General features: G+C 37.6%; 1 protein-coding gene across 1 annotated transcript in view; it reads left to right on the plus strand.

The window, feature by feature from the left end:
- Positions 1–22,913, plus strand: part of Cubn (cubilin) — a 226,113-nt gene that overhangs the window by 16,756 nt on the left and 186,444 nt on the right. The window contains exons 11-17 of the mRNA XM_006985936.4: positions 2,549–2,667; positions 3,296–3,482; positions 4,567–4,679; positions 7,006–7,240; positions 17,408–17,589; positions 19,882–20,044; positions 21,046–21,236. Of these exons, the coding sequence (XP_006985998.2) occupies positions 2,549–2,667; positions 3,296–3,482; positions 4,567–4,679; positions 7,006–7,240; positions 17,408–17,589; positions 19,882–20,044; positions 21,046–21,236 (1,190 nt within the window). The remainder of the gene's footprint in view (positions 1–2,548; positions 2,668–3,295; positions 3,483–4,566; positions 4,680–7,005; positions 7,241–17,407; positions 17,590–19,881; positions 20,045–21,045; positions 21,237–22,913) is intronic.

A 22,913-nucleotide genomic window follows, 5' to 3' on the forward strand; every position in this document is an offset into this window, starting at 1 on the left:
TTAATTGCTTGTTTCTTTTTTGTTTTTTGAGACAGAGTTTATCTGTGTGTAGCCCTGGTTGTCCTAGAACTCACTCTGTAGACCAGGCTGGACTCAAACTCACAGAGATCCTCCTGCCTCTGCCTCCTGAGTGCTGGGATTAAAGGTGTGCACCACCACTGCCTGGCTTGTTTCTTATCTCCTTTAAACTATGCTTTTGTGTGACTAATGAATAAAATGTTCCCATTTTTATTGATCACTTTTTCTATTTTTTTTACATACTCATTTGCTTTCTTATTACGTTGCAATTTTCATGTGTACTGAGGAAATGATCTTCCCATCTATGTTGTGTTTTACAACACTTTGTTCATAACATGTTGTTGTCTTGGTTTTGTATGAGTATTTTCTATTTAGAGGCTTAAGAATTTCATAACCGAAGAATAAATCAGTTTTTCTTATTTTTCTTGTGTTAGCATCATGTTGAGAAATGTCTTTCCTACTGAATTCTTTACCAATTGTCTAGTTTTCTTCTTATGTTTTCTTTTGCTACATCAGGGTCTTCGACAATTTTAGAATTTATTGTTCACTTATGTGTCAAATGAAAACCCAGATGAATTTTGTCCAAATAGATATACATAATTCATCTATTAAATAATATCATGTTCCCTGATTTTTCAAATTTTCATTTTTACTAATTCATCTTTAATGTGCATATATAGATAAGAATATATATATATGTATATATATATATTTTTTTTCTACATATGTACACAGGTCTATCCATACATGGTCATATACATCGTACATGTAGGAGTGAACCAATGCTTATTGAATGATTAATAGAGTAGTCAGGTAGTCAAGAACAGAATTTCTCAGAGAAAATCGTTTGATTTCTCCCTTGGTCCCATCATACTTTTCCTGTCTGACAATGGTCAAGGCAGCTCAGGCTTCTCCCCTCCAGTTTTCCCTTTGTGAACTAAGGGCAGTAAGAGCACTCATTGCATCGAGTTCTTGGGAGACCACAATGAAACAGATACTTACGAAAATAATTCATTTTTAAGGACAAAAGCTGGTCAGATTTTAGATGATGTGAAGTAGCATATCATGTTCTTTACTGATCTTCACTGAAGGCTGTGATCTTGTCTGAGGAACGGTTGCAGATGTCCAGGCAAAGAATAGCAGTGTCTGAGTTTCCTTACACCATTTCCCTCAGTAAATACTTTAAAAGAAATAAATACATAAAAGAACACATCTTTATGTGATTCTTTATGTAGGGAAGATACCTGTCTATCTTACTTTTTAAATTCAAAACTTGCAAGTACTGTAACCTGAGGGCACAAAAGCATCACTATCTATGTTGTAAATTGGTCACATTACATAATTTATTCTATTTGAATTTTTCACTAAGATTGTCTATCCATTTTCATCAGTAATCATCATCATTTGCTGGTGGAGGAATGTGCTTAAATTGATCATCAGAATAATTTTCATGTATTATTCCAGCTATTTTGTAGTGATAGAAACAATGTATTTCTGCCGTGACATGTGACCTTTGGCCATTAAGGAATCCGAAAGTCTCGGGACATGACATCTGGTGGAATTTTTTAAAAATATCAAAGGGGGTACTTGTTCTAAGCATTACAGAATGAAGTTGAAACTTCTGGATGTTTTAATATTATTTTAGCTTTTATCTCACTCATATCATAATTATTAGTGGTACTGAAAGATTTAATTGCTTTACATTTTTTTTTGACCAGCTTCTTCATCTGACCATTTAGATTGTCATTGCTTGAATTTTGTGACATGGAAGCAAAGAGCTTAGAAAAACAGTTGAAGAAACATCAGTGTTTGCATTTTGTAGATTGTGTTACTATATTATCTTAATGTCTAGTTTCACTACAAAACTTCTTTGAATGCCTCAAATTCATTTTTCAGTGAAATAGTATGTAGGTGCAATCTGTGTGTGCACGTGCCTAGAACATGAGAGCTTCCCATTAATGCTAATCCTGTGCTACAACTCGTACCATATCCATAAGTTTCTCTTGACTCTTACATTCACACTGTGTGTCCTTGGTCAGGACAATCTTCAAATGCTTTGTTTTTATTTGTAAAGATATAAATGTTTATAGCAGAATCTGTTTATAAGGTTATCTAGAGGATGGAGCAATCTTTCTATATGTGTAGACACATACAGATATATATTGCTTGCAACAGACATTGTTGTCATAAAACTCTTATTTTCTACCAAGGATCCCTTCCTGATAAAGAAATCCCATCTTCCTTTTCACATTCCCTTCTTATTTGTATGTAGCTCTAGATCATCTGTCATATGAGATGTAAGCATGATTGCAAACGTATATATAAGAAATTAGAAACACGCAGATATTTAAGATAAGATGGGAAAAACAGAGATTTTAATCGTTTCTCCTCTTGCTTTCTCTTGCCTGCCCATGGGAATAGATGCACTTGATATTGATGGATTCTTGTCTAGACACCAGAGTTGAGTTTCATGACTGCCTCTGAACCAAGGACCCCTGCACTTATACATCCATTTTTTCTTTCTGAACAGGATTTTTGCCTCTCTGCACCTGTCCTCCAGGATATACAGGAAATGGTTTTGGACCAAATGGATGTGTACACCTCAGTAATATTTGCTCAAGTCACCCATGTGCAAATGGACAGTGCATTGTGAGTCTTGTTCCTCCTGGGTAGATTAAAAACTTACAAGTAATCATTATTTTATTTGGTATGATTCATACTTTTAAGATAATGATTCAAACTGTACATCTCATTCTCATATTATAGGTAGGTAGTAACTTTGTTTCAAAGAAAAACCAATAAGCCAATAAGTTGACTTCTTCAAAAAGATGTATTTATTTATTTTTATGTGTATCTGTGTGTCCTTGCATGGATTTGTGTGCACCATGTGCATGTAGGTGGAGGTGAGAAGGTGTCATATTCCTTAGAACTAGAATTAGGGACAGTTGTGAACTGCCTAATATGGGTCCTGGGAAATGAATCCTGGTCCTCTACAAAAGCATTAAGCCCTTTTAAAATTTGAGCTCTATCTTCAGCCAGGACTTAGTTTATTTTATCGATGATTTTCAAAATAGGAAGCAAACTCCATAGTTTTATGGAAATAAATATGACTAATTATACTTACCAATTAATGAATTTGTCTACTGGAAAATATATACTATTGTTTAATTCCTGTTAAATATATATCTTATGTTGTCACTTCTTTTCATGATTTGGGTTGTTCTGTCATATAGTCACCCATTTGTTTTATACTATGATGCATTTATTCTTTCCTTAGGAAACAGTATCTAGTTATTTCTGTAAGTGTGACTCAGGCTGGTCTGGAACCAACTGCACAGAAAACATTAATGAGTGCCTGAGCAACCCCTGTTTGAATGGGGGCACCTGTATCGATGGTATCAATGGCTTCACTTGTGACTGCACAAGCTCCTGGACTGGGTATTATTGTCAGATACCCCAGAGAGGTACGGAAGACATCCCATCTACTGCTTAGCGACATCATCCTCCAATAGGCCTTTTGCATATTTGCCAATGTAACCTAATTTCTTACCACTTTAGATGCTAAGACGTAGATGTCTCCTTACAGAAATTGCATAGAATTCACAAAGTGGATATTTATAAACCTAGTTTTAAACATGAAACATTTTTCTTCAAAAATATTGTTAGAATTTTCCACGCTCATTATATTCTTTCAGAATATACCATATACTTGGGACCGTCCCTTTCGGTTTTCCTAGAGGACCACTTCCTGCATGGCAGGCACCTAATGTTCACAGAATACTCTTCTACCTTATTCATTGTTCTCCTGTCGCTGATGTATTGGCTCTTCATTGTCCAGTCAATCAAGGTTTAGGTTGTTTTTCATTGATCTTCCATGAACAACCTGCATTTTCTCCATATCACCATGTTTTCCTCTAGTTCCCTAGAAATACTCTCGTTCAAGCCAGGCATTTTTTCTTTTGCTACTCAACTCCATGGGCCACATGAGTATTGTCACTGTGTTCTTTTATTTGGGACAGTTCTCCCTACGACCTCCACAAATCCCTCCTTTATTTCCCAGCCAGCTGCATCTATTACCTAGACACCACACTCAGACTCTTCCTCCAAGGTTTCCCTAACGACTCCACCCTCTCTCTTCTTCCTCCTGCTTTGGATTCAGTGCCTTCACTGAGGTCTTAGCACAGGTTTAGGAAGATGATAAAATATCAAAGCATGAAATATCCTCTCCATTTATTTGTAACCAGGGAGCTAAGCCTGCCTGGGAGCAGCAGGAAGGGGGCAGGAGCTGGCAGAAGTAATGCTGTGATTGAATCAGGGGTAAGGTCTAGTTCATCAAGGTTTGGAGAGTGTTAGCAAAAGAAAATAAAGGAATCGAGTGAAGTTTGTAGAAAAAGGTGATGGGTATGAAACAGACTGTGGATACAAGGTGGGGTGTGGCTTGATATCAACTGAAAGGGACCAGAGAAGAGGAAACTTTAGAATGGGGTGTGCCTGGCCTCTTCCTTTTGAGAATCTATGAAAAACACAATTCTTTTTTTTTTTTTTTAGCTTGTGGAGGGATCCTCTCGGGGACACAAGGAGTCTTTGCCTACCAGAGCCCTAATGATACCTATGTTCATGATCTTAACTGTTTCTGGGTTGTCAGGACTGATGAGGAAAAGGTAAATATAGTAATTTTTGTCCATGAGCAGATTTCACTTATACATTTAAACATTTGATATGTGTGACATATGTATGCATGTGTATACACACATATAAAATATATATAATGATAATTCAACTCATATATATTGAATATTTGGTAAGTGCTGGGCTTTGGGCTAGATACTTTGTTTTTCTTTGTCTAACTTCATACAAATTATTCTAAATAAACAAATATCTTTATTTTACAGTTGAAATAATAGAAAATAAGAGAAGCTTTGAAGTTTTTATTTTTAATATTACCTAGTTTATAAGAGGAATAGATGAATTTCCAAGTTAAGTTTGGTTCTAGAGCCCATTTTTTTCCCTTTGTTTGTTTGTTTGTTTACTTCTGATAAGGAAGGATTCCCAACATTGGTGGTCTAGCTGTAGGCCAGTAGTTAATCTGTAAGACCATGCTGTTTCTGTAAAAGTAGTAATTGAAGATGACCACAGACCTCAATGTACTGTCCTGAAATGGTGGCAACTTGTATTAAGATAGCTTCCTTATGATGTATCCACTCTGTGCCTAATACAATATGTTCCTTATACAATGTACATTAAACTCTAATGCTAGGAATTATTAAACCCATTTTATACATGCATAAAGGGAGCCTAGAGTGTTTGAGGCATTTGTCCAGGTATGTGTGTGTGTGTGTGTGTGTTTTAATAGCATATGGTTTTTAAGAAACAGCCTCAGGGCATCTGATTCCAATATTCATGACTAAGCCATTACATAAGCACTTAAAACTAAGATCTGAGCCCATGATTTTCATTTTTATCATTCTTTTTTTTTTTTTTTTTTTTTTTTGGTTTTTTCGAGACAGGGTTTCTCTGTGTAGTTTTGCGCCTTTTTCCTGGAACTCACTTGGTAGCCCAGGCTGGCCTCGAACTCACAAAGATCCGCCTGCCTCTGCCTCCCGAGTGCTGGGATTAAAGGCGTGCGCCACCACCGCCCGGCCTCATTTTTATCATTCTTGAACAGTCGGATTTCCAAAGTATTTGTTTTCTAAGCAATTCTTAACGTGGTATGCCTTAATAGGTAAGTTTCCACCCTGAAATCTCATTAACTTTTCCCAGCAAACTAATGCTATAGAGGATGTTGTGTGAGGGTTAGAAAATGGTGTTTTCCCTCAAGGAAGGACAGACAGCTGTAGCTTGGTCATTGCACAATAGAACAAATTCCAGAAGAGTTTCCCACCGAGTATGGTGTGTGAATTTCCTTCCTTCTGTTTGGTTCTAATGAATTCCACTTCCTGACATTGAAAATATATTTTTCCAAGGAAAAGATTTTATGTGAAAAATTTTATATGTATATTGCCATTTTTAAGAAATTTTTTCCTTTTTTTCATGATATAATTTTATATATTCTCTTTTCTATAATCTATAATAGAGAACATAAACAACTAATTAACATTTATTTGATTTCCATTTAAATTGCTTCAAGTAAGGAAATGATGTAATGATAGGAAACCTATTAAAATATTCTAACAGAATTTTAAAAACATCTTGAAATTATTTATACTAGCTAAATACTGCTGTGAATTTTGATTCTGGTGAAAATTAAATCTAACAGTCTTCTTTCAGACATTTGTTTTAAAATAGGGTTATCAATTTAAAATCGTTTGTATTTTATTACATTCAAAGTGCGCACTTGTTCACTCCATTCTACTTTTGTGCTTAGTACTTGAAACACTCCCCTTTTCCTGTTTTCTGCTCTGGATAGTGCTTGCACTTGGAAGCTGTCCAGCCCCTAAAGACCTTCCCCAGGCCCACTTATTCCCACATTCCAGTCTTAGTCTAGGCTGGACAACTGACCCCTGTGGAATCAACAGGGGATAGGGGTGACCACACACTACAGGTTCTTCAGGGGCTTGGGGGGGGGGATTCTTATGAATATAAATCAGCCATTTGGACTTAATTCAAGATATATTCTTTCAAATGACCATTTAATTTTTTTTTTGATTTAGAAACACTCTTGACCATACACTTGGTAGATTAGTCAGTTTTGTAAAAATCTTGGTATATTTATTTATTAAGAGTTTTTAAAATTGATGCATAGCATTAGTACATATTTTATGGAGCACAATAAATAGCATTTCCATCTCTCCAGAGACTTTTTCATATTGCTATATGAATTAAAGTTTGGTTTGAATGATTTTAAAATCAGCCCTTTTATGTGTAGACTTGCTGCACGCATTGATGGGTAACTCGGGATGGACGGCTGTATCTCTTTATGTGAATGCTTGCTAGCTAGTGGAAGAAACGGTTTAGCATTAACATGGAAACACTTTTATGTTCTTCTAGGTTCTGCATATCACTTTCACGTTTTTTGACTTGGAACCAGCAAGTAATTGTCCCCGAGAATTTCTTCAGATTAATGATGGAGATTCCTCAGCAGCCTTCCCTCTTGGGAGATACTGTGGCTCCAGGCCCCCCCAGGGCATCCACAGCAGTGGCAACAGTCTTTTCTTCCATCTCTACTCTGAATACATAAGACGTGGAAGAGGCTTTACAGTGATGTGGGAGGCAAAGCAGTCGGGTGAGTGTAAAATGAGGAGAAAGCAAGACATATTGTCATAATATTATGACATTTGGGGGACCTAGAAATAATGAGACATTTTTAATAATTATGTTAAAAACAAATAATTTTAAAATGAATTCAATTTTGAATTTAAGACCAGAAAAAATTAGTGTGTGTTGCAAAGTTTAAAATGCATGAGTAGTAATGAGGTCCTGATCAAATTACTGGACAGAGTTTTTTGGGTTGTTTTAATATAATATTTGTACTAATTGTTTCAGAACTTAATGCAATTTATTTTTATTGTATTTACTTCCTCTCTTCCCTAACTGCTCTCAGATCCACCCTTACCTTACCTTATCCAATGTCATGTCACTTTCTTTCTTTCTTGTTTTTAAATAATTCACCAAGTCCAGTTTGTGTTTCCCACATACTACTGGAGGTGCAGCCCTCACTGGGGCTGCTAGGGGGCTGGTCATTGGGAGTTGGGTTCTTGGCCAGATTTACAATACCAAGCATGTGTTTCTTTTTATGGAGCAAACCTTAAATCCATTTAGAATGTGATTGGTTGCCCTGTAACTAATGCATGCCACTATGGCACCATGGACATATCTTGTAAAGGTGAGTGTAGCTAGAGTTTTCCTGCCTTGCCCACAGTCAGGACAAATCTCTGTTACCCGCCAGTCCCACAGTCACTCAGACCCAACCAAGTAAACACAAAGACTTACATTGCTTACAAACTGTATGGCTGTGGCAGGCTTCTTGCTAACTGTTTTTATAGCTTAAATTAATCCATTTCTATAAATCTATACCTTGCCACGTGGCTTGTGGCTTACTGGAGTCTTCACATGGTGCTTGTCATGGCGGGGGCTGGCAGTGACTCCCTCTGCCTTCCTGTTCTTTCTTTTCTCCTCTCTGTTAGTCCCGCCTATACTTCCTGCCTAGCCACTAGCCAATCCTTGTTTTATTTATTGACCAATCAGAGTAATTTGACATACAGACCATCCCACAGCAGGTGAGTATTGCAGTTTACAGGTTTCACAGATGAATCCCCCCTCCCACAGCAGCCTGCATAGAACCTTCTAGAACTACAGGGAGGAAACATCCTGGTCAGTACCAACTTGATTTCTCCACATCCTATGACTAAAGGAGGTGGTGTCTTCACCAATAGGCTCTCACTATCAATCAGAAAACCATTTTATAACTTCTACTGGTAAATTTACTCCAGGAATATCACAGGGGACATTGTCTATTTCATCCTGTAACAGTCCTTATTTTAATGACCGCTTGATAATTGATATTTTTTTGTTTGTTTGTTTTGGTCTGACTCTTTAGTTCCAGCCATTCTGGAACTCACTTTATGAACCAGGCTAGCCTTGACCTCACAGTGATCCTCCTGTCTCTGTCCTCCAAGTGGTGGAACTGAAAGTGTGTGCCACTGTGCCCTGCTCTTGTTCTTATACTCAATTTGGTGCTCACTTTTCATAAGCTTTTATCTGGTAATGCTTCATAGATTTCAGTTTAAATTCTAAATCTTTCAAAGATTCTTTTCTATTTTTTCATTGCCATCATGTTATCTGTGAGGAAGGATATTTGTAATCTTTCATATTTCCCTAACTCTTACATCTTTTCCTTTACTTGGCTAAAATATGCAATATGGTGCTAAGATAAAGAGGAGAGGAGAGTTTTTTGTTTTTTGTTTTTGTCTTTTTCTCAACTACATAGGGGAAACATTCAGTATTTTTTTTTTATTGAATGCAATGTTAGATGTAAATTTTTGTAGGTGGCTCTTATCAAACCAAGAGTGTTTTCTCCTATTCCAATTACTATCGAGCACATGACTGAAAAATTCAGTGTTATAAAATCTTCATTAGTTTATTTTGTGGGCTTGAACTTTGGAAAGGGCTCAAGATGACGATTAGTAACTAAAAGTTGTTAAGCAGCAACTATCAGAATTAGCTAGTTCTGTAGTTCTCCGAAGGCCCAAGTGGGCTACACAGCCAAAAACAGATCACTTGAACTTGATAGAGGGGACTCTTGTCAGACATAGAAGGCCCTGGGTTTGAGCCCAGCACTAAGGAAAACAGCCTTTGTCACATGGGCGGCAATATTGTCCTCTAAGTGAGAGTACGATCAGGCTGGTGCCCCTCTAACCGATGTTCTTCTATGGCTATTGCCATCTCCCAGAGGGAGCACTACAGCAAAGCCCGGCAGGTGCTGGCAGCTGGCAGTCAGTTCCTTAAAGTCACATTGCATTACTTCTGCCACATTAGTGTGTTGAATTCATCTCAAGCTTACTTACATTAAAGGTGAACTTTCACTCTCTCTTATATTTGGAAAGCTTAACTTACTATTGCTTTTATGATTTTCCTGGGATTTTGACCTAGAAGGTTTGGAAAGTGGTTTTTGGCCTTTAAAAATACTTTTTTTAGGGGCCGAGGAGAGGCTTCGTGGGCAAAGTGCTTGCTATGAAGTTACAGGGACCTCCATAAATGCCAGGCTGCAAGGCAATAGTAACAACCTGCCTATAACCCCAGTGCTTGGGAGGTGGAGAAAGTAGATCCTCAGAGCGCACGGCTGGCTAGATGAACCACGTCAGCAGACTCGAGGTTCAAGTGAGAAGGCTTGCCTCAATATGTGAGGTGTTGTGTGACTGAGAAAGACACCGGAAGCCAACCCCTGACCTCTGCATATACATACACATCACGTGCTCATATGCAACAAAATACTTGTTAATGTATACGTTGAAGTGAAGATTTTTACTTTGTTCTATTTTATTCATAAGTTTTAATGTGTGCTTTTATGGTATTTAGTTTAAGATATTTTTCCATTTTTATTTTGATTTCTCGGTGACCATAATTACCAGTGTGGTCACTCAGTAATGAAGTATGTATCAAGTGTTCGGCATTTGCTTCATGGATTAATGTTTTTATATCGGTACTCCCCTTATGGGGAGGAAAAACATGCATTTTGCAAAAGTTAAGTATGGCCATCTATGTATGTTAACTTAGTCAATTTGGACAGTAGTTTTGTTCAAATATTTTATTTCTCCAGTGACTTAAGATGTTTGCTCTACTGATGAGAGAACTGTGCTGAGGTATCAGGCTGTGACTATAAAGTTCATCTATTTGGTTCTGACAACTTTGCTTCATACATTTTATTTGATTTTCCTGTTCTAATTATTTCAAATATTTATTTTTTTTGCCTAAATATTATTTCAAATATTTATTTCTCCTTTTCATTCTGTATGTAGTGAGAATGTTTAAGAACTACTCTCTTAGCGAGTTTCAGTTACATCATGTTGTGTTAACTATTGCTACCATGCTGAGCTTCAGAGGTCCAGAGTTGATCCTGCAGTATAACTTAAACCCACTTGCCGCCTGGCATCCCCCTGCCAATGGCCATTCTAGTTCCTGGGGTTTTCCCCTCTGCTGTTGTTGGTGTTCCTTATCTCTTTTGGCCATCAACCCTCACCACACTATAAGTTATACTCCCTCCAGGCTCTCTCCTCAGTCCATTGATTGTTTCTTTTGGTGTGCAGAAACATCTTATTATGGTGTATCATTTTTTTCTCCACTAACTATAGACTTTGGTTGCCTGTGCATTTTGGAGTCATGTCCAAAATTAATCGTTATTCAGATCTACAATATGGATCTTGCTTCTGTTTTAGTAGTGGTTTTACAGGGTCAGTCCATATATTTAAGTCATTAGTCTGTTTCAGTTTACATTTTTATAAGATATGAAATAATAGACAAGTTCAATTCTTTTGCAAGTGGAGCCCTACCTTGAAAAACATTTATAATGAAGGTTATTCTTTCTCTATTGATTGTTCTTAGCACCCTTTTCTAAAATCAGTCTAGTAGGAAACAGATTCATTTTTCTGTTTTCTCTTCTGATATATAGAACTAGGTGTCTGTTTACATACTCCTAATACAGCTTTGATTAGAGCTGTTTTATATTTTTTGACACTGAGTGCTGTGATGTCTCCAGCTTTGTTCTTACTCAGGATTGTTTTACTTATTTGGAGTCTTTGTAATTTTGTATGAAATACAGGACTGATTTTCTGTTTCTATGGAAAATACCATTGGAAATCTGAAGTAGGTGATATTGAATTTGTTGATCACCTTGGGTTCCATGGGTTTTTAAAAATAATATTAATTCTTCCAATTTATGAATGTATATCTTCCCCATTTATTTATATTTTACTAATTTTACTTAGCACTCTTTTGTAGTTTTCAGTTTGTGGATATTCCCATGTCCTTGGTTAAATTATTCATGAGGTGAATCACTTTTTGATGTTATTTTGAATGGGATTTTTTAAAAAAAATCTCTCATTTTGGATAATTTATTATTAATATATACATAGTTAATAAATAACCTGTAGCCTTCCTGAATTAGTTTATAAGCTTATTTTTATTGATCTAACTATTTTTGGTGGAGTCTTTAGGGATTTTTCTCTCTGTAAAATTACATCTTTTGCAAGTAGAGAGAAATTTGCATTCTATGTAGGGTTATTTTACTTCCTTTTCAAGCACATCCTTTAATGCATCTAATACCACATGCACTGCTGTTAGCTTCAGCATTTGCTGGACCAATAGTCACCTTTATACTCGGATCTTAGAAGAATATTATCATACTCTGTCCTTTCATTGTCTCTGTCCTTCATAGTTTCTTTCTGGAAAGTCAACTGTACTTCTTAGGTTGCCATGCCTTCCCCTCTAATATCCCTATCTCCTCTTAATTTGGGATTCATATGATGTATTAATATATGTTGGAGGCTATGATTGTGCTTCACTGCTTTCTTATTCTTGCATTCCTTTCCCCTTCCAATTAGTTTTTCTCCTTCTTTTAAACTTGATTCACTTGTTTACTTTCTTTTGGAACTTTTGAAATGTCTAGCTAGGTACATGAGGTCCTGTCTTCTACTGTATCCAATGTAATGATAAAAATCACTCACCATGTAAAGACTTCTCTATTACAGATATCACATTTTTCCTTTTCTTTTTTCATTTATGGAAAATAGATTTTTTTTCCTCAAACATACTCTAATTACAGTTTCCCCTCCCTCTACTCCCCTCAGTTCCTCCCTTCCTCCTCTGCCATCCAGATCCACCCCCTTTCTGTCTCTCATAAGAAAACAAACAGGCTTCTAAGGGATAATAATATAATATGATATGATGTAATGTGATGTGATATCATATGATAAAACAAAAACTAACACATCAAAGTTGGACAAGACAAACAGAAGGAAAAGAGTCTAAGAGAAGACAAAAGATACAGACTTACTCGTTCACACATTCAGGAAACCCATGAAAACCATAATATGTACACAGATGACCTGGCTGCAGACCTGTGCAGGGCCTGCGCATGCTGCCTCAGCCTCTGTGAGTTCATATGTGCTTTCATGGTGTTGCTTTAGAGAGCCTTGTTTTCTGTACACCCTGGTCTCTTACTCTATACCTAACCTCTGTGGTCCTGCGAGTTGTTTGGGAACTCCAATATCAGATTTGTTTCTGGCTTTGCTCAGAGTGACTCCCTTGTTAATTATTGTTTACTTTTTCCCACTTGGGCCTAATACATTTTTATCATGAGCAGAGCACCACAGATATGCTATTATAAGGACTCTGGGTTGTGTTATATTCTCTAAACAGTTGGTTTTGTTTTAATTTTTTCCCACTTGGGCCTAATGCATTTGTATCATGAGCAGAGCATCACAGATACACTATTATAGGGACTCTGGGTTGTATTTATTCTGTAAACAGTTGGTTTTGCTTTAGCTGGCAGTTATAGCACCGACAGATCACCTTGATCCAATTGATGCCAGAATTGAGAAGGGTGTTTCAAAATGTCCCCTTAATCCTGGTGGAGTACCATGGTTCCTGCTATACGGTTCTAGCTTTGCTGAGCTTTCCATTCAGTTTTCAGGATGTTCACAAAACTCCTTCCCTTCTGACTGGGTCTATAATAGTATTAGGTTATTCATTCTCTTCAACTTTGGCATTCTCTGGCCCCACACCCTGAACTGGTCTCAGATATTCTGTAGTCGTCTTCAGTGTATCAGCAGTTAAGGCTTCTTCTAATTACCTTGGAAACTCACACAAAAATGTTTGGTGTTTCCTCCATGCAAACTGCTTTCTCATATGTTGCTCTGAAATCTTGACTACTTGAGAAACTTCACATTTTTGTGGACTTCAGTTACCAGAAGTTATTGTCTCCTTTGTTTACCTCTGCACCATCTGGAAGTTACACACAGGAAGAATTTCAGGATGAGTACAGGGTTTGGCATATAGGCTTCTCCATTGTTCAAAGATCACAGTAGCAGGCTGTCTGTTCCTTGATAGCCCCAAACAGTAACAACAAACAATAGTTCCTAATACCAAGAATCAAGCACTGTTGGAATTTATTTGATAAAGACTAGTTGTGTGTTCTATACATCATCCAACATTATGAATTGTGGTGTTTGCATCCATGTGCCATTCATAATGTTGTAAAACGGTTCTTGGGTCAAAAGTTCTATTTAATTCATTTTTTTTAATCTGGCCAAAGTATCCACTTTGGGTAGCACATCATATCTTCTTTTTCTTTAGTATTACTTTAGTATTGATCAACAGTAAGAAGGTTGATCTTTTCATTCCAAAGTGTCTCTTTTGTGCTTTCTACAGTTTTTTTTTTTACAGCTTTTGGATTCATAGGAACTCAAAAAATGATGAGAGTGCATGATTTATTAATGTATTTATTATCTTAAATTATCAAGTGGATTATAAGTTCACTCTGTCAGGTATTTACTTGCACATAGACACTAGATTCTCAGACCTAGAGAATGTGCTGCTTGTCAATTTGATGCAAATTTGAGTCCCCTGGGAATAGGACATGTTTATGGGGCATTTTCTTACCTGGTAATTGATGACAGAGGGCCTATCCCACTGTGGGTGGTACCATTCCTAGGCAGGTGGTCCTTATTTGTGTAAAAAGTCTAACCAAGCAAGCCATGGAGAGCAGGACAGTAAGCAACATTCCTCCTGGGTCTCTGCTGTTTCAGTTCCTGCCCCCAGGTTCCTGCCTTGAGTTCTTACCTTGGTTCCCTTGATGAGCCTACCTTGATGACCACCATACCCTAAGCCAAACAAATTCTTTTCCTCCCTAGGTTGCTCTTGCTCAGGTTTTATGAGAGCCACAGGAAGCAAGCTAGAACACAGGAACTGTGGAATACATTTACAATTTGCTCCCTTTTCTATTGGTATTTGAGTTAATGACTTGGTTCTCTAGAATTCTTCAAAATGATTATTTATTATTCTATTTTGTTTTTGATATCTAGAAATTAGTGTATTTGCTGAGAGTTGATGTGTTTTAAAGTATTTTAGATACTTTAAAAATGTTCAATTGTTTCATTTAGTGAGAGTTTTTTTTTTTTCTACTTTGTTTCTGAGTCTATTTGACCAGACCCAGTTACCTTTGAAAGTTGCTTTGTTTTCAGGTTTGAAAGAATGTTCCAGGCCATTTCCATGTTTTTATGATCTCATCACTGCAAAGGGCTGCTTCCTGAAAGATCTACCATTCTTTCAATGGGAAATGGACTTTAGATCCTACGTATGGGTGCTGGGAATGGTTTCTGTTGCTGGGACTCTCAGTGTCTCTGGAGAACTCAATGGGAAGAAGTAGAAAATGCCTTTTTAATAATATTATTAAGGGAAATAAATGCTAGACCTGCAGTAATCATGCAATATATAGGTGTATTGAGATTTTAAGGTTTATTTTTCATTGATATTTATGGCTCTTCTGTCATCCACTAAAAACATGATTCCCAGTGACATTAGCATATCACTTCTGGATCTGATCCTACAAATTTGATTTTCCAAGGCCAATGCCAATATTATCACTAATAACATAATGGAAAACTATTTAATGTTTTGTTGCTGATGTTTTATGCTGAAAACATTTTGTGTGGGGCATGCTGGTACACACCTATAGTCCCAGTACTCAGGAAGTGGAAGGCAGGAAGATCACAAATCCCAAACCTGTATGACAAACATAGCATGGCCCCATCTAAGTAAGCAAATAAATAAAGCTAAAGGTACATTTTTCTTGGCAGTATTAGGGGGTTTTAAAGACATATTTTTAGTATTCATGTTTAGCTTTTCAGTGTGGTGAAATTCTTTCTCTCTCTCTCTCTCTCTCTCTCTCTCTCTCTCTCTCTCTCTCTCTCTCTCTTGTTTTGTTTTATTTTATTTTTTTGAGACAGGGTTTCTCTGTGTTGTTTTGGTGCCTGTCCTAGATCTTGCTCTGTTGACCAGGCTGGCCTCAAACTCACAGAGATCATCCTGGCTCTGCCTCCTGAGTGCTGGGATTAAAGGCATGCACCACCACCTTATTTCTTTTTGTTTGTGATTTTTAAGATTTTTTAAAATGTCACTTTATAGTTGTATAAATGTATAATGTATGCACAGTGCTAAAGCCATCTCAGTAAACATTGTGCATTTTCAAATATCTAGCTTCCATTCCTGACTCCTGCCCTACTGTCTGCAATAAGTAGATGGCTTTTAAAATTAGCTTTACACTTATCTCTCCAATGGTCATACAGACTAATACTTTCCCTTCTCAGATAAAAGGAAGCATTCCATATTCAGAGGGTTTCCTTGTCCTTCCTGGACCTTGGAGACTAGATACATAGTGGCCTATTCAATCTAATGTGTATCGATTTCCATTTTGTCTGTTTCCTTTAGTCTTTGAAATTCTAGATTTTATGGCAACAAATACCTTGTATATTGGCCTTATTCCAACCTCACCACTGTGCCTTTGGGATTGTTTGGTCAACAAGCACGCATAAGGTTTTGCTACTTTATGTGACATATTTCTTCTGCAGTTGATAGACCATCCTATAGTCTTACAGTAATGTGCGACAGTGACTATTTCTTCACAGCCCGTCTAGTAACTTGTTTTAGAAATTCTGGACTTATATCACATTAAGGGTCAAGAAACTTTATCTCAGTGGTAGCAGAGGTGCTGGACATTTTCCTGTGTGTACAAGGACACTGGAATCTTTTCAGTGTACTCTCTCTTCATAGTACTACTCTTTTTTGAAATTTTCTACATTATGGATTATAACTTTTATATATTACATTTACATTTGATCTTTAAGATTTTACATTGATTATGTTATTTTATGAATTAAAAAGCTTTATGCTCATAATAATTTTTAAGATGAATTTTATAAGTGTACCTTTCTCTGAACTTGGATGGTCCCTGTTAGGAGCAATGAAAACTATGTAACTAATTGTTTCAGGTTTTGCTTTCCCTGAGTGAGTGTATATTTATGTGAATATCATATTTTATATACATAAAATGTCACCTTAGTTAATTTCTTTCTCAGGGAATATTTATCAAAGTCTAGATTAGTTGATATTTCTACTTTTTGATTCTATAGTAACATTCTTTACTAGCCACCACAGGTTCTTTATTAAATAAATGTGAATATCAAAGAGAAAGAATTCTTCTTCACATTTCCAGTCACTGAGTAACATGTAAGGAGCTTGTGTGGTATGCTGGAGATGGCACCAGGAAACCCCATTCAGTGCCTTACCTGCTTCATTCCTGGGGCAGTGGCATAATCACCATGTACATTTAAATGTCTTCATTTATAAAGTGAACAATGTATTTATTTTATAACTTATATATTATAAAATTTATATATGATTTATATATAAGACAACTTATTTTGTAATTATATAATATATAAATATAATAATTTATTGTAGTATATGAAAACCCTTCCAAAAGAAAATTATGTGTTCCTTAACTGTTTTGCATTATAAAGTGTTCTGGTTCATGGAAAGATGTAGGGGCTGTCAGAAGTTCCAGCATTTTTAGAGTTAATATATAGAATCTAATCTTCAGGGCTAAAGGACTGAATCTTTATTCTTATTATTTATGTCTCAGAAGGGTCATCTCTGTGTCTTAAATCACATAACTCTACGATGTTCTGTAGGTACAGAGTTCCTGAATGGGTGACTTGTTTACTTATCAGTTTGTAGTAGATTTATAGCCCTGAAGCTGGGCAGCTCCAAGGACTACGTAATTTATGAGGGACTCCTAACCTAAACTCTTCATAGTTATGGAAAAGATCTTGCCTTCTGACAGCAGAGTCTATGTGAATTTAGCCCACATATGAACTTATTTTCCTTCTTATTTCAGAGTGTGGCGGCATACTGACCAATGATTATGGTTCTATTACATCTCCGGGGTACCCTGGAAACTACCCGCCAGGAAGAGATTGTGTCTGGCACATTCTAACTCGTCCTGGCTACTTGATAACATTGACCTTTGGGACCTTGAGTCTGGAGAGCCACAGTGACTGCAGTAAAGATTATTTGGAGGTAAAAAAAATCCAAACCAAAACTACATTTAGACAGGCTTTGGTATGGTATGACTAGCACTCAGGACACAGGTTAGTGATGCCCATGGATGGCCCAGGTTTGTTATGAATACTTAGGCAACCAATGCTAAATCTTTAATTTCCATCACTATACTTTGTTACTCCATTTCTAGGTTTGTCTTGAGTGTGGAAGAACTTGCCTTGCCTTCCCCCATCCCTTACTGGAGATTCAGGCTCCTGGAATGAGAATAAATCCTAAGCAATGACTGTCTCCTCCAATATAGATTCTAATTTTTAGTTGTCCAAGGCAAGCCCTCAGAGTGTCCCACCACTTGATTTTAGTGAGCCATAATGATTCTGTGGAAAGGGTTGTCAGTGTTAAATCTCACTGGGAAATGTTGAAAATCACCCTTGAGAGGAGACGAGTCAGTCTGCTCTATCCCATTAGCAAAAAATTGCAATATAGAGGAGGAAAGGGACTGTTACATTCAAATTCCATACACAATTAGATACATCAAAAACGTTGCTCTCCACTTGTAGACTGGAAAGGTCACTAAGGAGACTGAGATCATGGGCGCTTCCTGTCCCTTTGTTACCGTAAATCTCAGTACCCCCCAGCACTGCTAAAGAGACAATGAGTCTTTCTCAGTCCATTAGAGAAGGATGGAGTGCTGTGGAATTATTCATAAAGGATGAACGATGCAGCTGCCAAGCAGGTCTCCAAAGTTGAAGTCATTAGTCATTAGCAGTGGTAATAATGGATTTGAAACCTTTGGGAATGACTCAAAGATCAGCTTCTCCTTGGAAAGTCTTAGCAAAATATCCTTTAAAAAGTTGACAGTAAAAAGTGAGTTATTGTGAAATTAATATTCAATAAATCCCATCAAATTAAGATTAAAGCCTTTTTATTCTTACATATTAATTCCTGAACACCATATTATAGAAAGTATCAATCATCTGGACAATATTGAACTCCCTCTCATTTCTCATCAGTGTTTCAAGGAACTAGTTACAAGTGAAAAATAAAGTAACATTGCCCTATAAATTTGCTGCCAATGGAAAAATTAATTTGAGTAAGTGAAATTGACCATATGAGAATATTCTTCAATTCATTCACTCCTTGGTGTTCTATATAGTATAGATTTTTGCAATTATGTCAGAATTATTGAGTGGTCAATGTGATTTATTCAATGCATAAAAAGCCAACAAGGATTTTTAACCCTGAAGATTACACAAGATCCTGGGTTCAATCTTCAGTTCTGCTATAAAGAAGAGAGTGGGGGGGGCGAAGATGGAGGAGAAGAAAAGAAAGAGGGAGGATGAAGAGGAAGTGGAGGAGGAGGAGGAGGAGGAGAAGGAGGAGGAGGAGGAGGAGGAGGAGGAGGAGGAGGAGGAGGAGGAGGAGGAGGAGGAGGAGGAAACCATTGAGTGGAGGTTACTTTATGCATGTAACCTCATTATAGATTGGGTGGGTGAAATGATTCAGCTGGTAAAAGCACCTGTCCAGTAAGCCTGAGGACCTGACTTTGATGACCAGATCTGACAATGGAAGGGGAAAACTGATTCATGAATGTTGTCTTTTGACCTTCATAAAATGACCTGGCCACAAATACATATGCATGCTTATAGATAAACACACACACACACACACACACACACCTATACCTATAATGCACACACACTCACAGGCACCTGCACACAGAATTCACACACACGAGAACATAGAAAAAGAAACAGTTTGTTTACACTGTCAGCATACAGGGTGCTACTGTATTCAGGGCTGAATGACCACCACAGCTGTGCTTTTAAAGGCATCTTCATGCTTATGCTCTCCCATCTGCATCTCTCCGCACACCCCTGTACTCACCCCGATCAGTTCTCGTTACTACCATCCATTCTCCTACTTCATTTGAAATACTCATTTCCTTCTAAATTACTAGGATTTCTTCACTTTAGGGAAGGGGAACCGAACCATCAGAGAAAACACTGAACTTTACATCAGCATAAGAAAAATCCAAAGTATGTATTCCGCCCCAGAGTTGAAATCCCAGCAGTAGATGAGGCATTTGGCAAGACTGTGAGCACACATTCTTTACCCAACACTGACTGTGTGTTAGTTATGTATATGACATGGAAACGTCCTAAATGATAGATTGTATTAATCCACTGCTTCAGATTGCTCTGCCTTGCTGCCATACTTAAATGACAGATTTTTCTGAAGCTTATGTCCTAAGTAACTTGGTTAGTGAGAACCTGACTTCTTTCAACTTAATGACTTGTTCTTTTGTTTTAGATTCGAGATGGTCCTTTCCAACAAGATTCCGTTCTTGGGAAATTCTGCACTTCTCTGTCTACCCCACCGCTCCAGACTACGGGCCCCGCTGCCAGGATTCATTTCCATTCTGATGGTGACATCACTGACAAGGGTTTCCACATCACCTATCTAACCACACCTTGTAAGTAACCGACCCACCGAGGACTGACTGCATACTGAGAGTGGGGTGCTGTGCTCGCAGCTGCTTGTTATGGGGGTGCCTAAAATGAAGGCTTTCTTAGATTAGTGTCATGCCTTCATGGATATTTCTCATACCACTTCAGATTCATTCTTTATCTCCGCCGTGTTAAATACTATCATACCTCTTAACCCTTCAATTATGGGATCCATATTATGATGGAGACCACAGGCACCCAAAACAAACTAATTCAGAACCTCAGTTCCCTAGTGGTATTTTCTGTTTTGTTGCACAAAAGATTGTTCATGAGCACAGTGCAGTCTGTTTGAGAAATATCTAGCTTCATTCTTGGATCACATCCAGTGCACAGAAACCAACTTCCGAGAAGGTAGTGTTCCAGTTCCTAGAGTTCGCTTTCACCACTTAGCTGTGGTACCTTCAGCTACATTCAGACATGGAAACACAAAACATGAAATACTCTATGGTTTTCATTTGAGTGAGTTAGAGGATTTCGCTTTTGACACCTATTATTGTGTTCTCAGTGAGAGTTCATGGGGGAAACACCTTGTAAATTCCTGTATCAGGAAAAATAACAACATTCTCATCAGTCCCCTTCTCCCTTTGCTTTGGCTTCAGGCTGAATGTAATCTGTCTCAGTAGTTCCTATAGCTGTCTTTATCTATCTATCTATCTATCTATCTATCTATCTATCTATCTATCTATCTATCTATCATCTATCTATCTATCTATCTATCTATCTATCTATCTATCTATCTACCTACATATCTATCCATCCATCATCTATCTATATATCTATCTGTATATCTATATCATATGTATATATCTATGTGAAATTCAAAATCTTATGAGTGGCATGGACTTACACACAGTGGACAGAGCAGAGTGGAGCAGGAGCGAGCTAAAGTTTTGACAATTGAACCTAGTGTATCAAGCCAGAGGATTGCCATCCCCATGACCATTTCCTCCTCCTTTGTTCTCCTCAGCGGATCTGCCCTGTGGTGGGAACTACACGGACACCGAGGGTGAGCTCCTCTTTCCTCCCTTGTCTGGACCTTTCAATCGCAACAGACAGTGTGTCTATCTCATCACACAGCCCAAAGGAGAGAAAATAGATATCAACTTTACCCACGTGGAGCTGGAGAGCCAAATGGGCTGTACTCACACTTACATCGAGGTAACCTTTCTACTCAGTGACCCCGGGGAACACTCATTACAATCTTCATATTCTGTAGAGTGATGGTCTTTCAATGGCTGTCAGGCCAGGTGCATCTAGATCTCAGAGAGCTTGTCAGAAATGGCATTTCATACCTCTCCTCTGAACCAGCAGCGTGGGGAGTGGGAAGCTACCAGGTGAAGGGAGAGTTCAAAAACAAATGCTCAAGGGATCTAAAAGGATCTGTCTACCACAGACCTAAGGAAGGTGAACAACAAGAACTTGCTATGGGAGCCAGGGAAGCATGAAAAAGAAGAGTTGAAATTAGAAACTCATAATAGTGCTCAATTATGAGCTGTTCAATGGAGCTCTAACCACCAAGGCACATGCCCACGAGCAAATGTAACTAGATTTATTGATAGGATTAGAATTTCTGGAGCAATTTTATCTGTCAGGCATCATAGCATAGAGAAAGTCAGATATTTGCTCATATCGCCCGGCCAGTCTTGACACAGTTTTACTGACTCACTAAATCCTCACATTCTCCCATTTTAATTTCCGGAATCCTAGGCTCAGAGAAGTTAACTTTCCTGCCCACAATTGGTGTTTAGTAAGTAGTGCTTTGAATTTAGGAGTTGCACTGGTCTCTTGCAAGAACAGACTTGTAACAGTGTGCCTTTAACCACAAGAGAAGCCTAGTCTTCCCTAGAGAGTATGGCTCTGTGAATTCCACACCTTATTCTCAAGTCACAGGAGACTGTGAAGCCAGGCATGGTAGTTGTCAAAGATGAGCAAAAGTATCACTGTGATATGGAGGGACTCTGCAGAGTCCCAATAAAGGTTCTTCTACTAACTGTAGGACCTGTCAGTGCATCTGGAATGACAGACTCTCTGTGTCTTCGATGAACACTCTCCATGAATTTCTACCCATCTAGTGAACTCCTTTAAATTGTTGTGGGGGAAAAAAAATCACAAAACTGACTGACACCCAGCAACTTAATTTGTAAAGCAGAGTGGCTGAGTATTTTGTAGTTAGAATGGGACTGGGTTAAATGATCTAACTTATGACTTCAGTTCTGTTGTTAGATGTGAGTGTAACTTTGGGCAATTCTTTGAGTACATCAGTTTCTGCCTCAGTAAGATGCCTTATCTATTTATTTAACCTCTGGGAGAATAAAGTTAAGGAAAGGAATGAGAAAGAAAGCTTTAAAGGTTATTACAAAACATTATAAAAACATAAGGTCTCCTAGACTAAATTTTCGCTCTCGCCTTGAAGAGCTTATCAGCACAGAATCAGCCAATAAGACTCTTCTATAGCCAGCCATATAATTATTTACATTCTGATATGTGCACAACCCATAAGGTTTTGATGGAAATTATAAAAGATCATTGGTATCTTAAACAAAAACCACACATTGTACACATACCTATGCATGCACACACACATAAGCATACACACACAGATATGCATACATGCACACACACATGCATGAACACGCACAGACACACACATCTCAACTAAAGTTTCTGCTTCTAAAAACACATTTGCCCATGGTCAGGGTGACATGGTTACAAAGGGTGAATTCAAAGAGAGATTAACTTTTAGTTCATTTGTTCTTGCCTACGAGAGCTTTTCAATTGCATAGAACAGTACGATAGATCTTTCCAGAACACAAAGCAGTGCCTCTCATTAATTTC

This window comes from Peromyscus maniculatus, chromosome 5 (genome assembly GCF_049852395.1).
Source record: "Peromyscus maniculatus bairdii isolate BWxNUB_F1_BW_parent chromosome 5, HU_Pman_BW_mat_3.1, whole genome shotgun sequence".
Classification (NCBI taxonomy): Eukaryota; Metazoa; Chordata; class Mammalia; order Rodentia; family Cricetidae; genus Peromyscus; species Peromyscus maniculatus.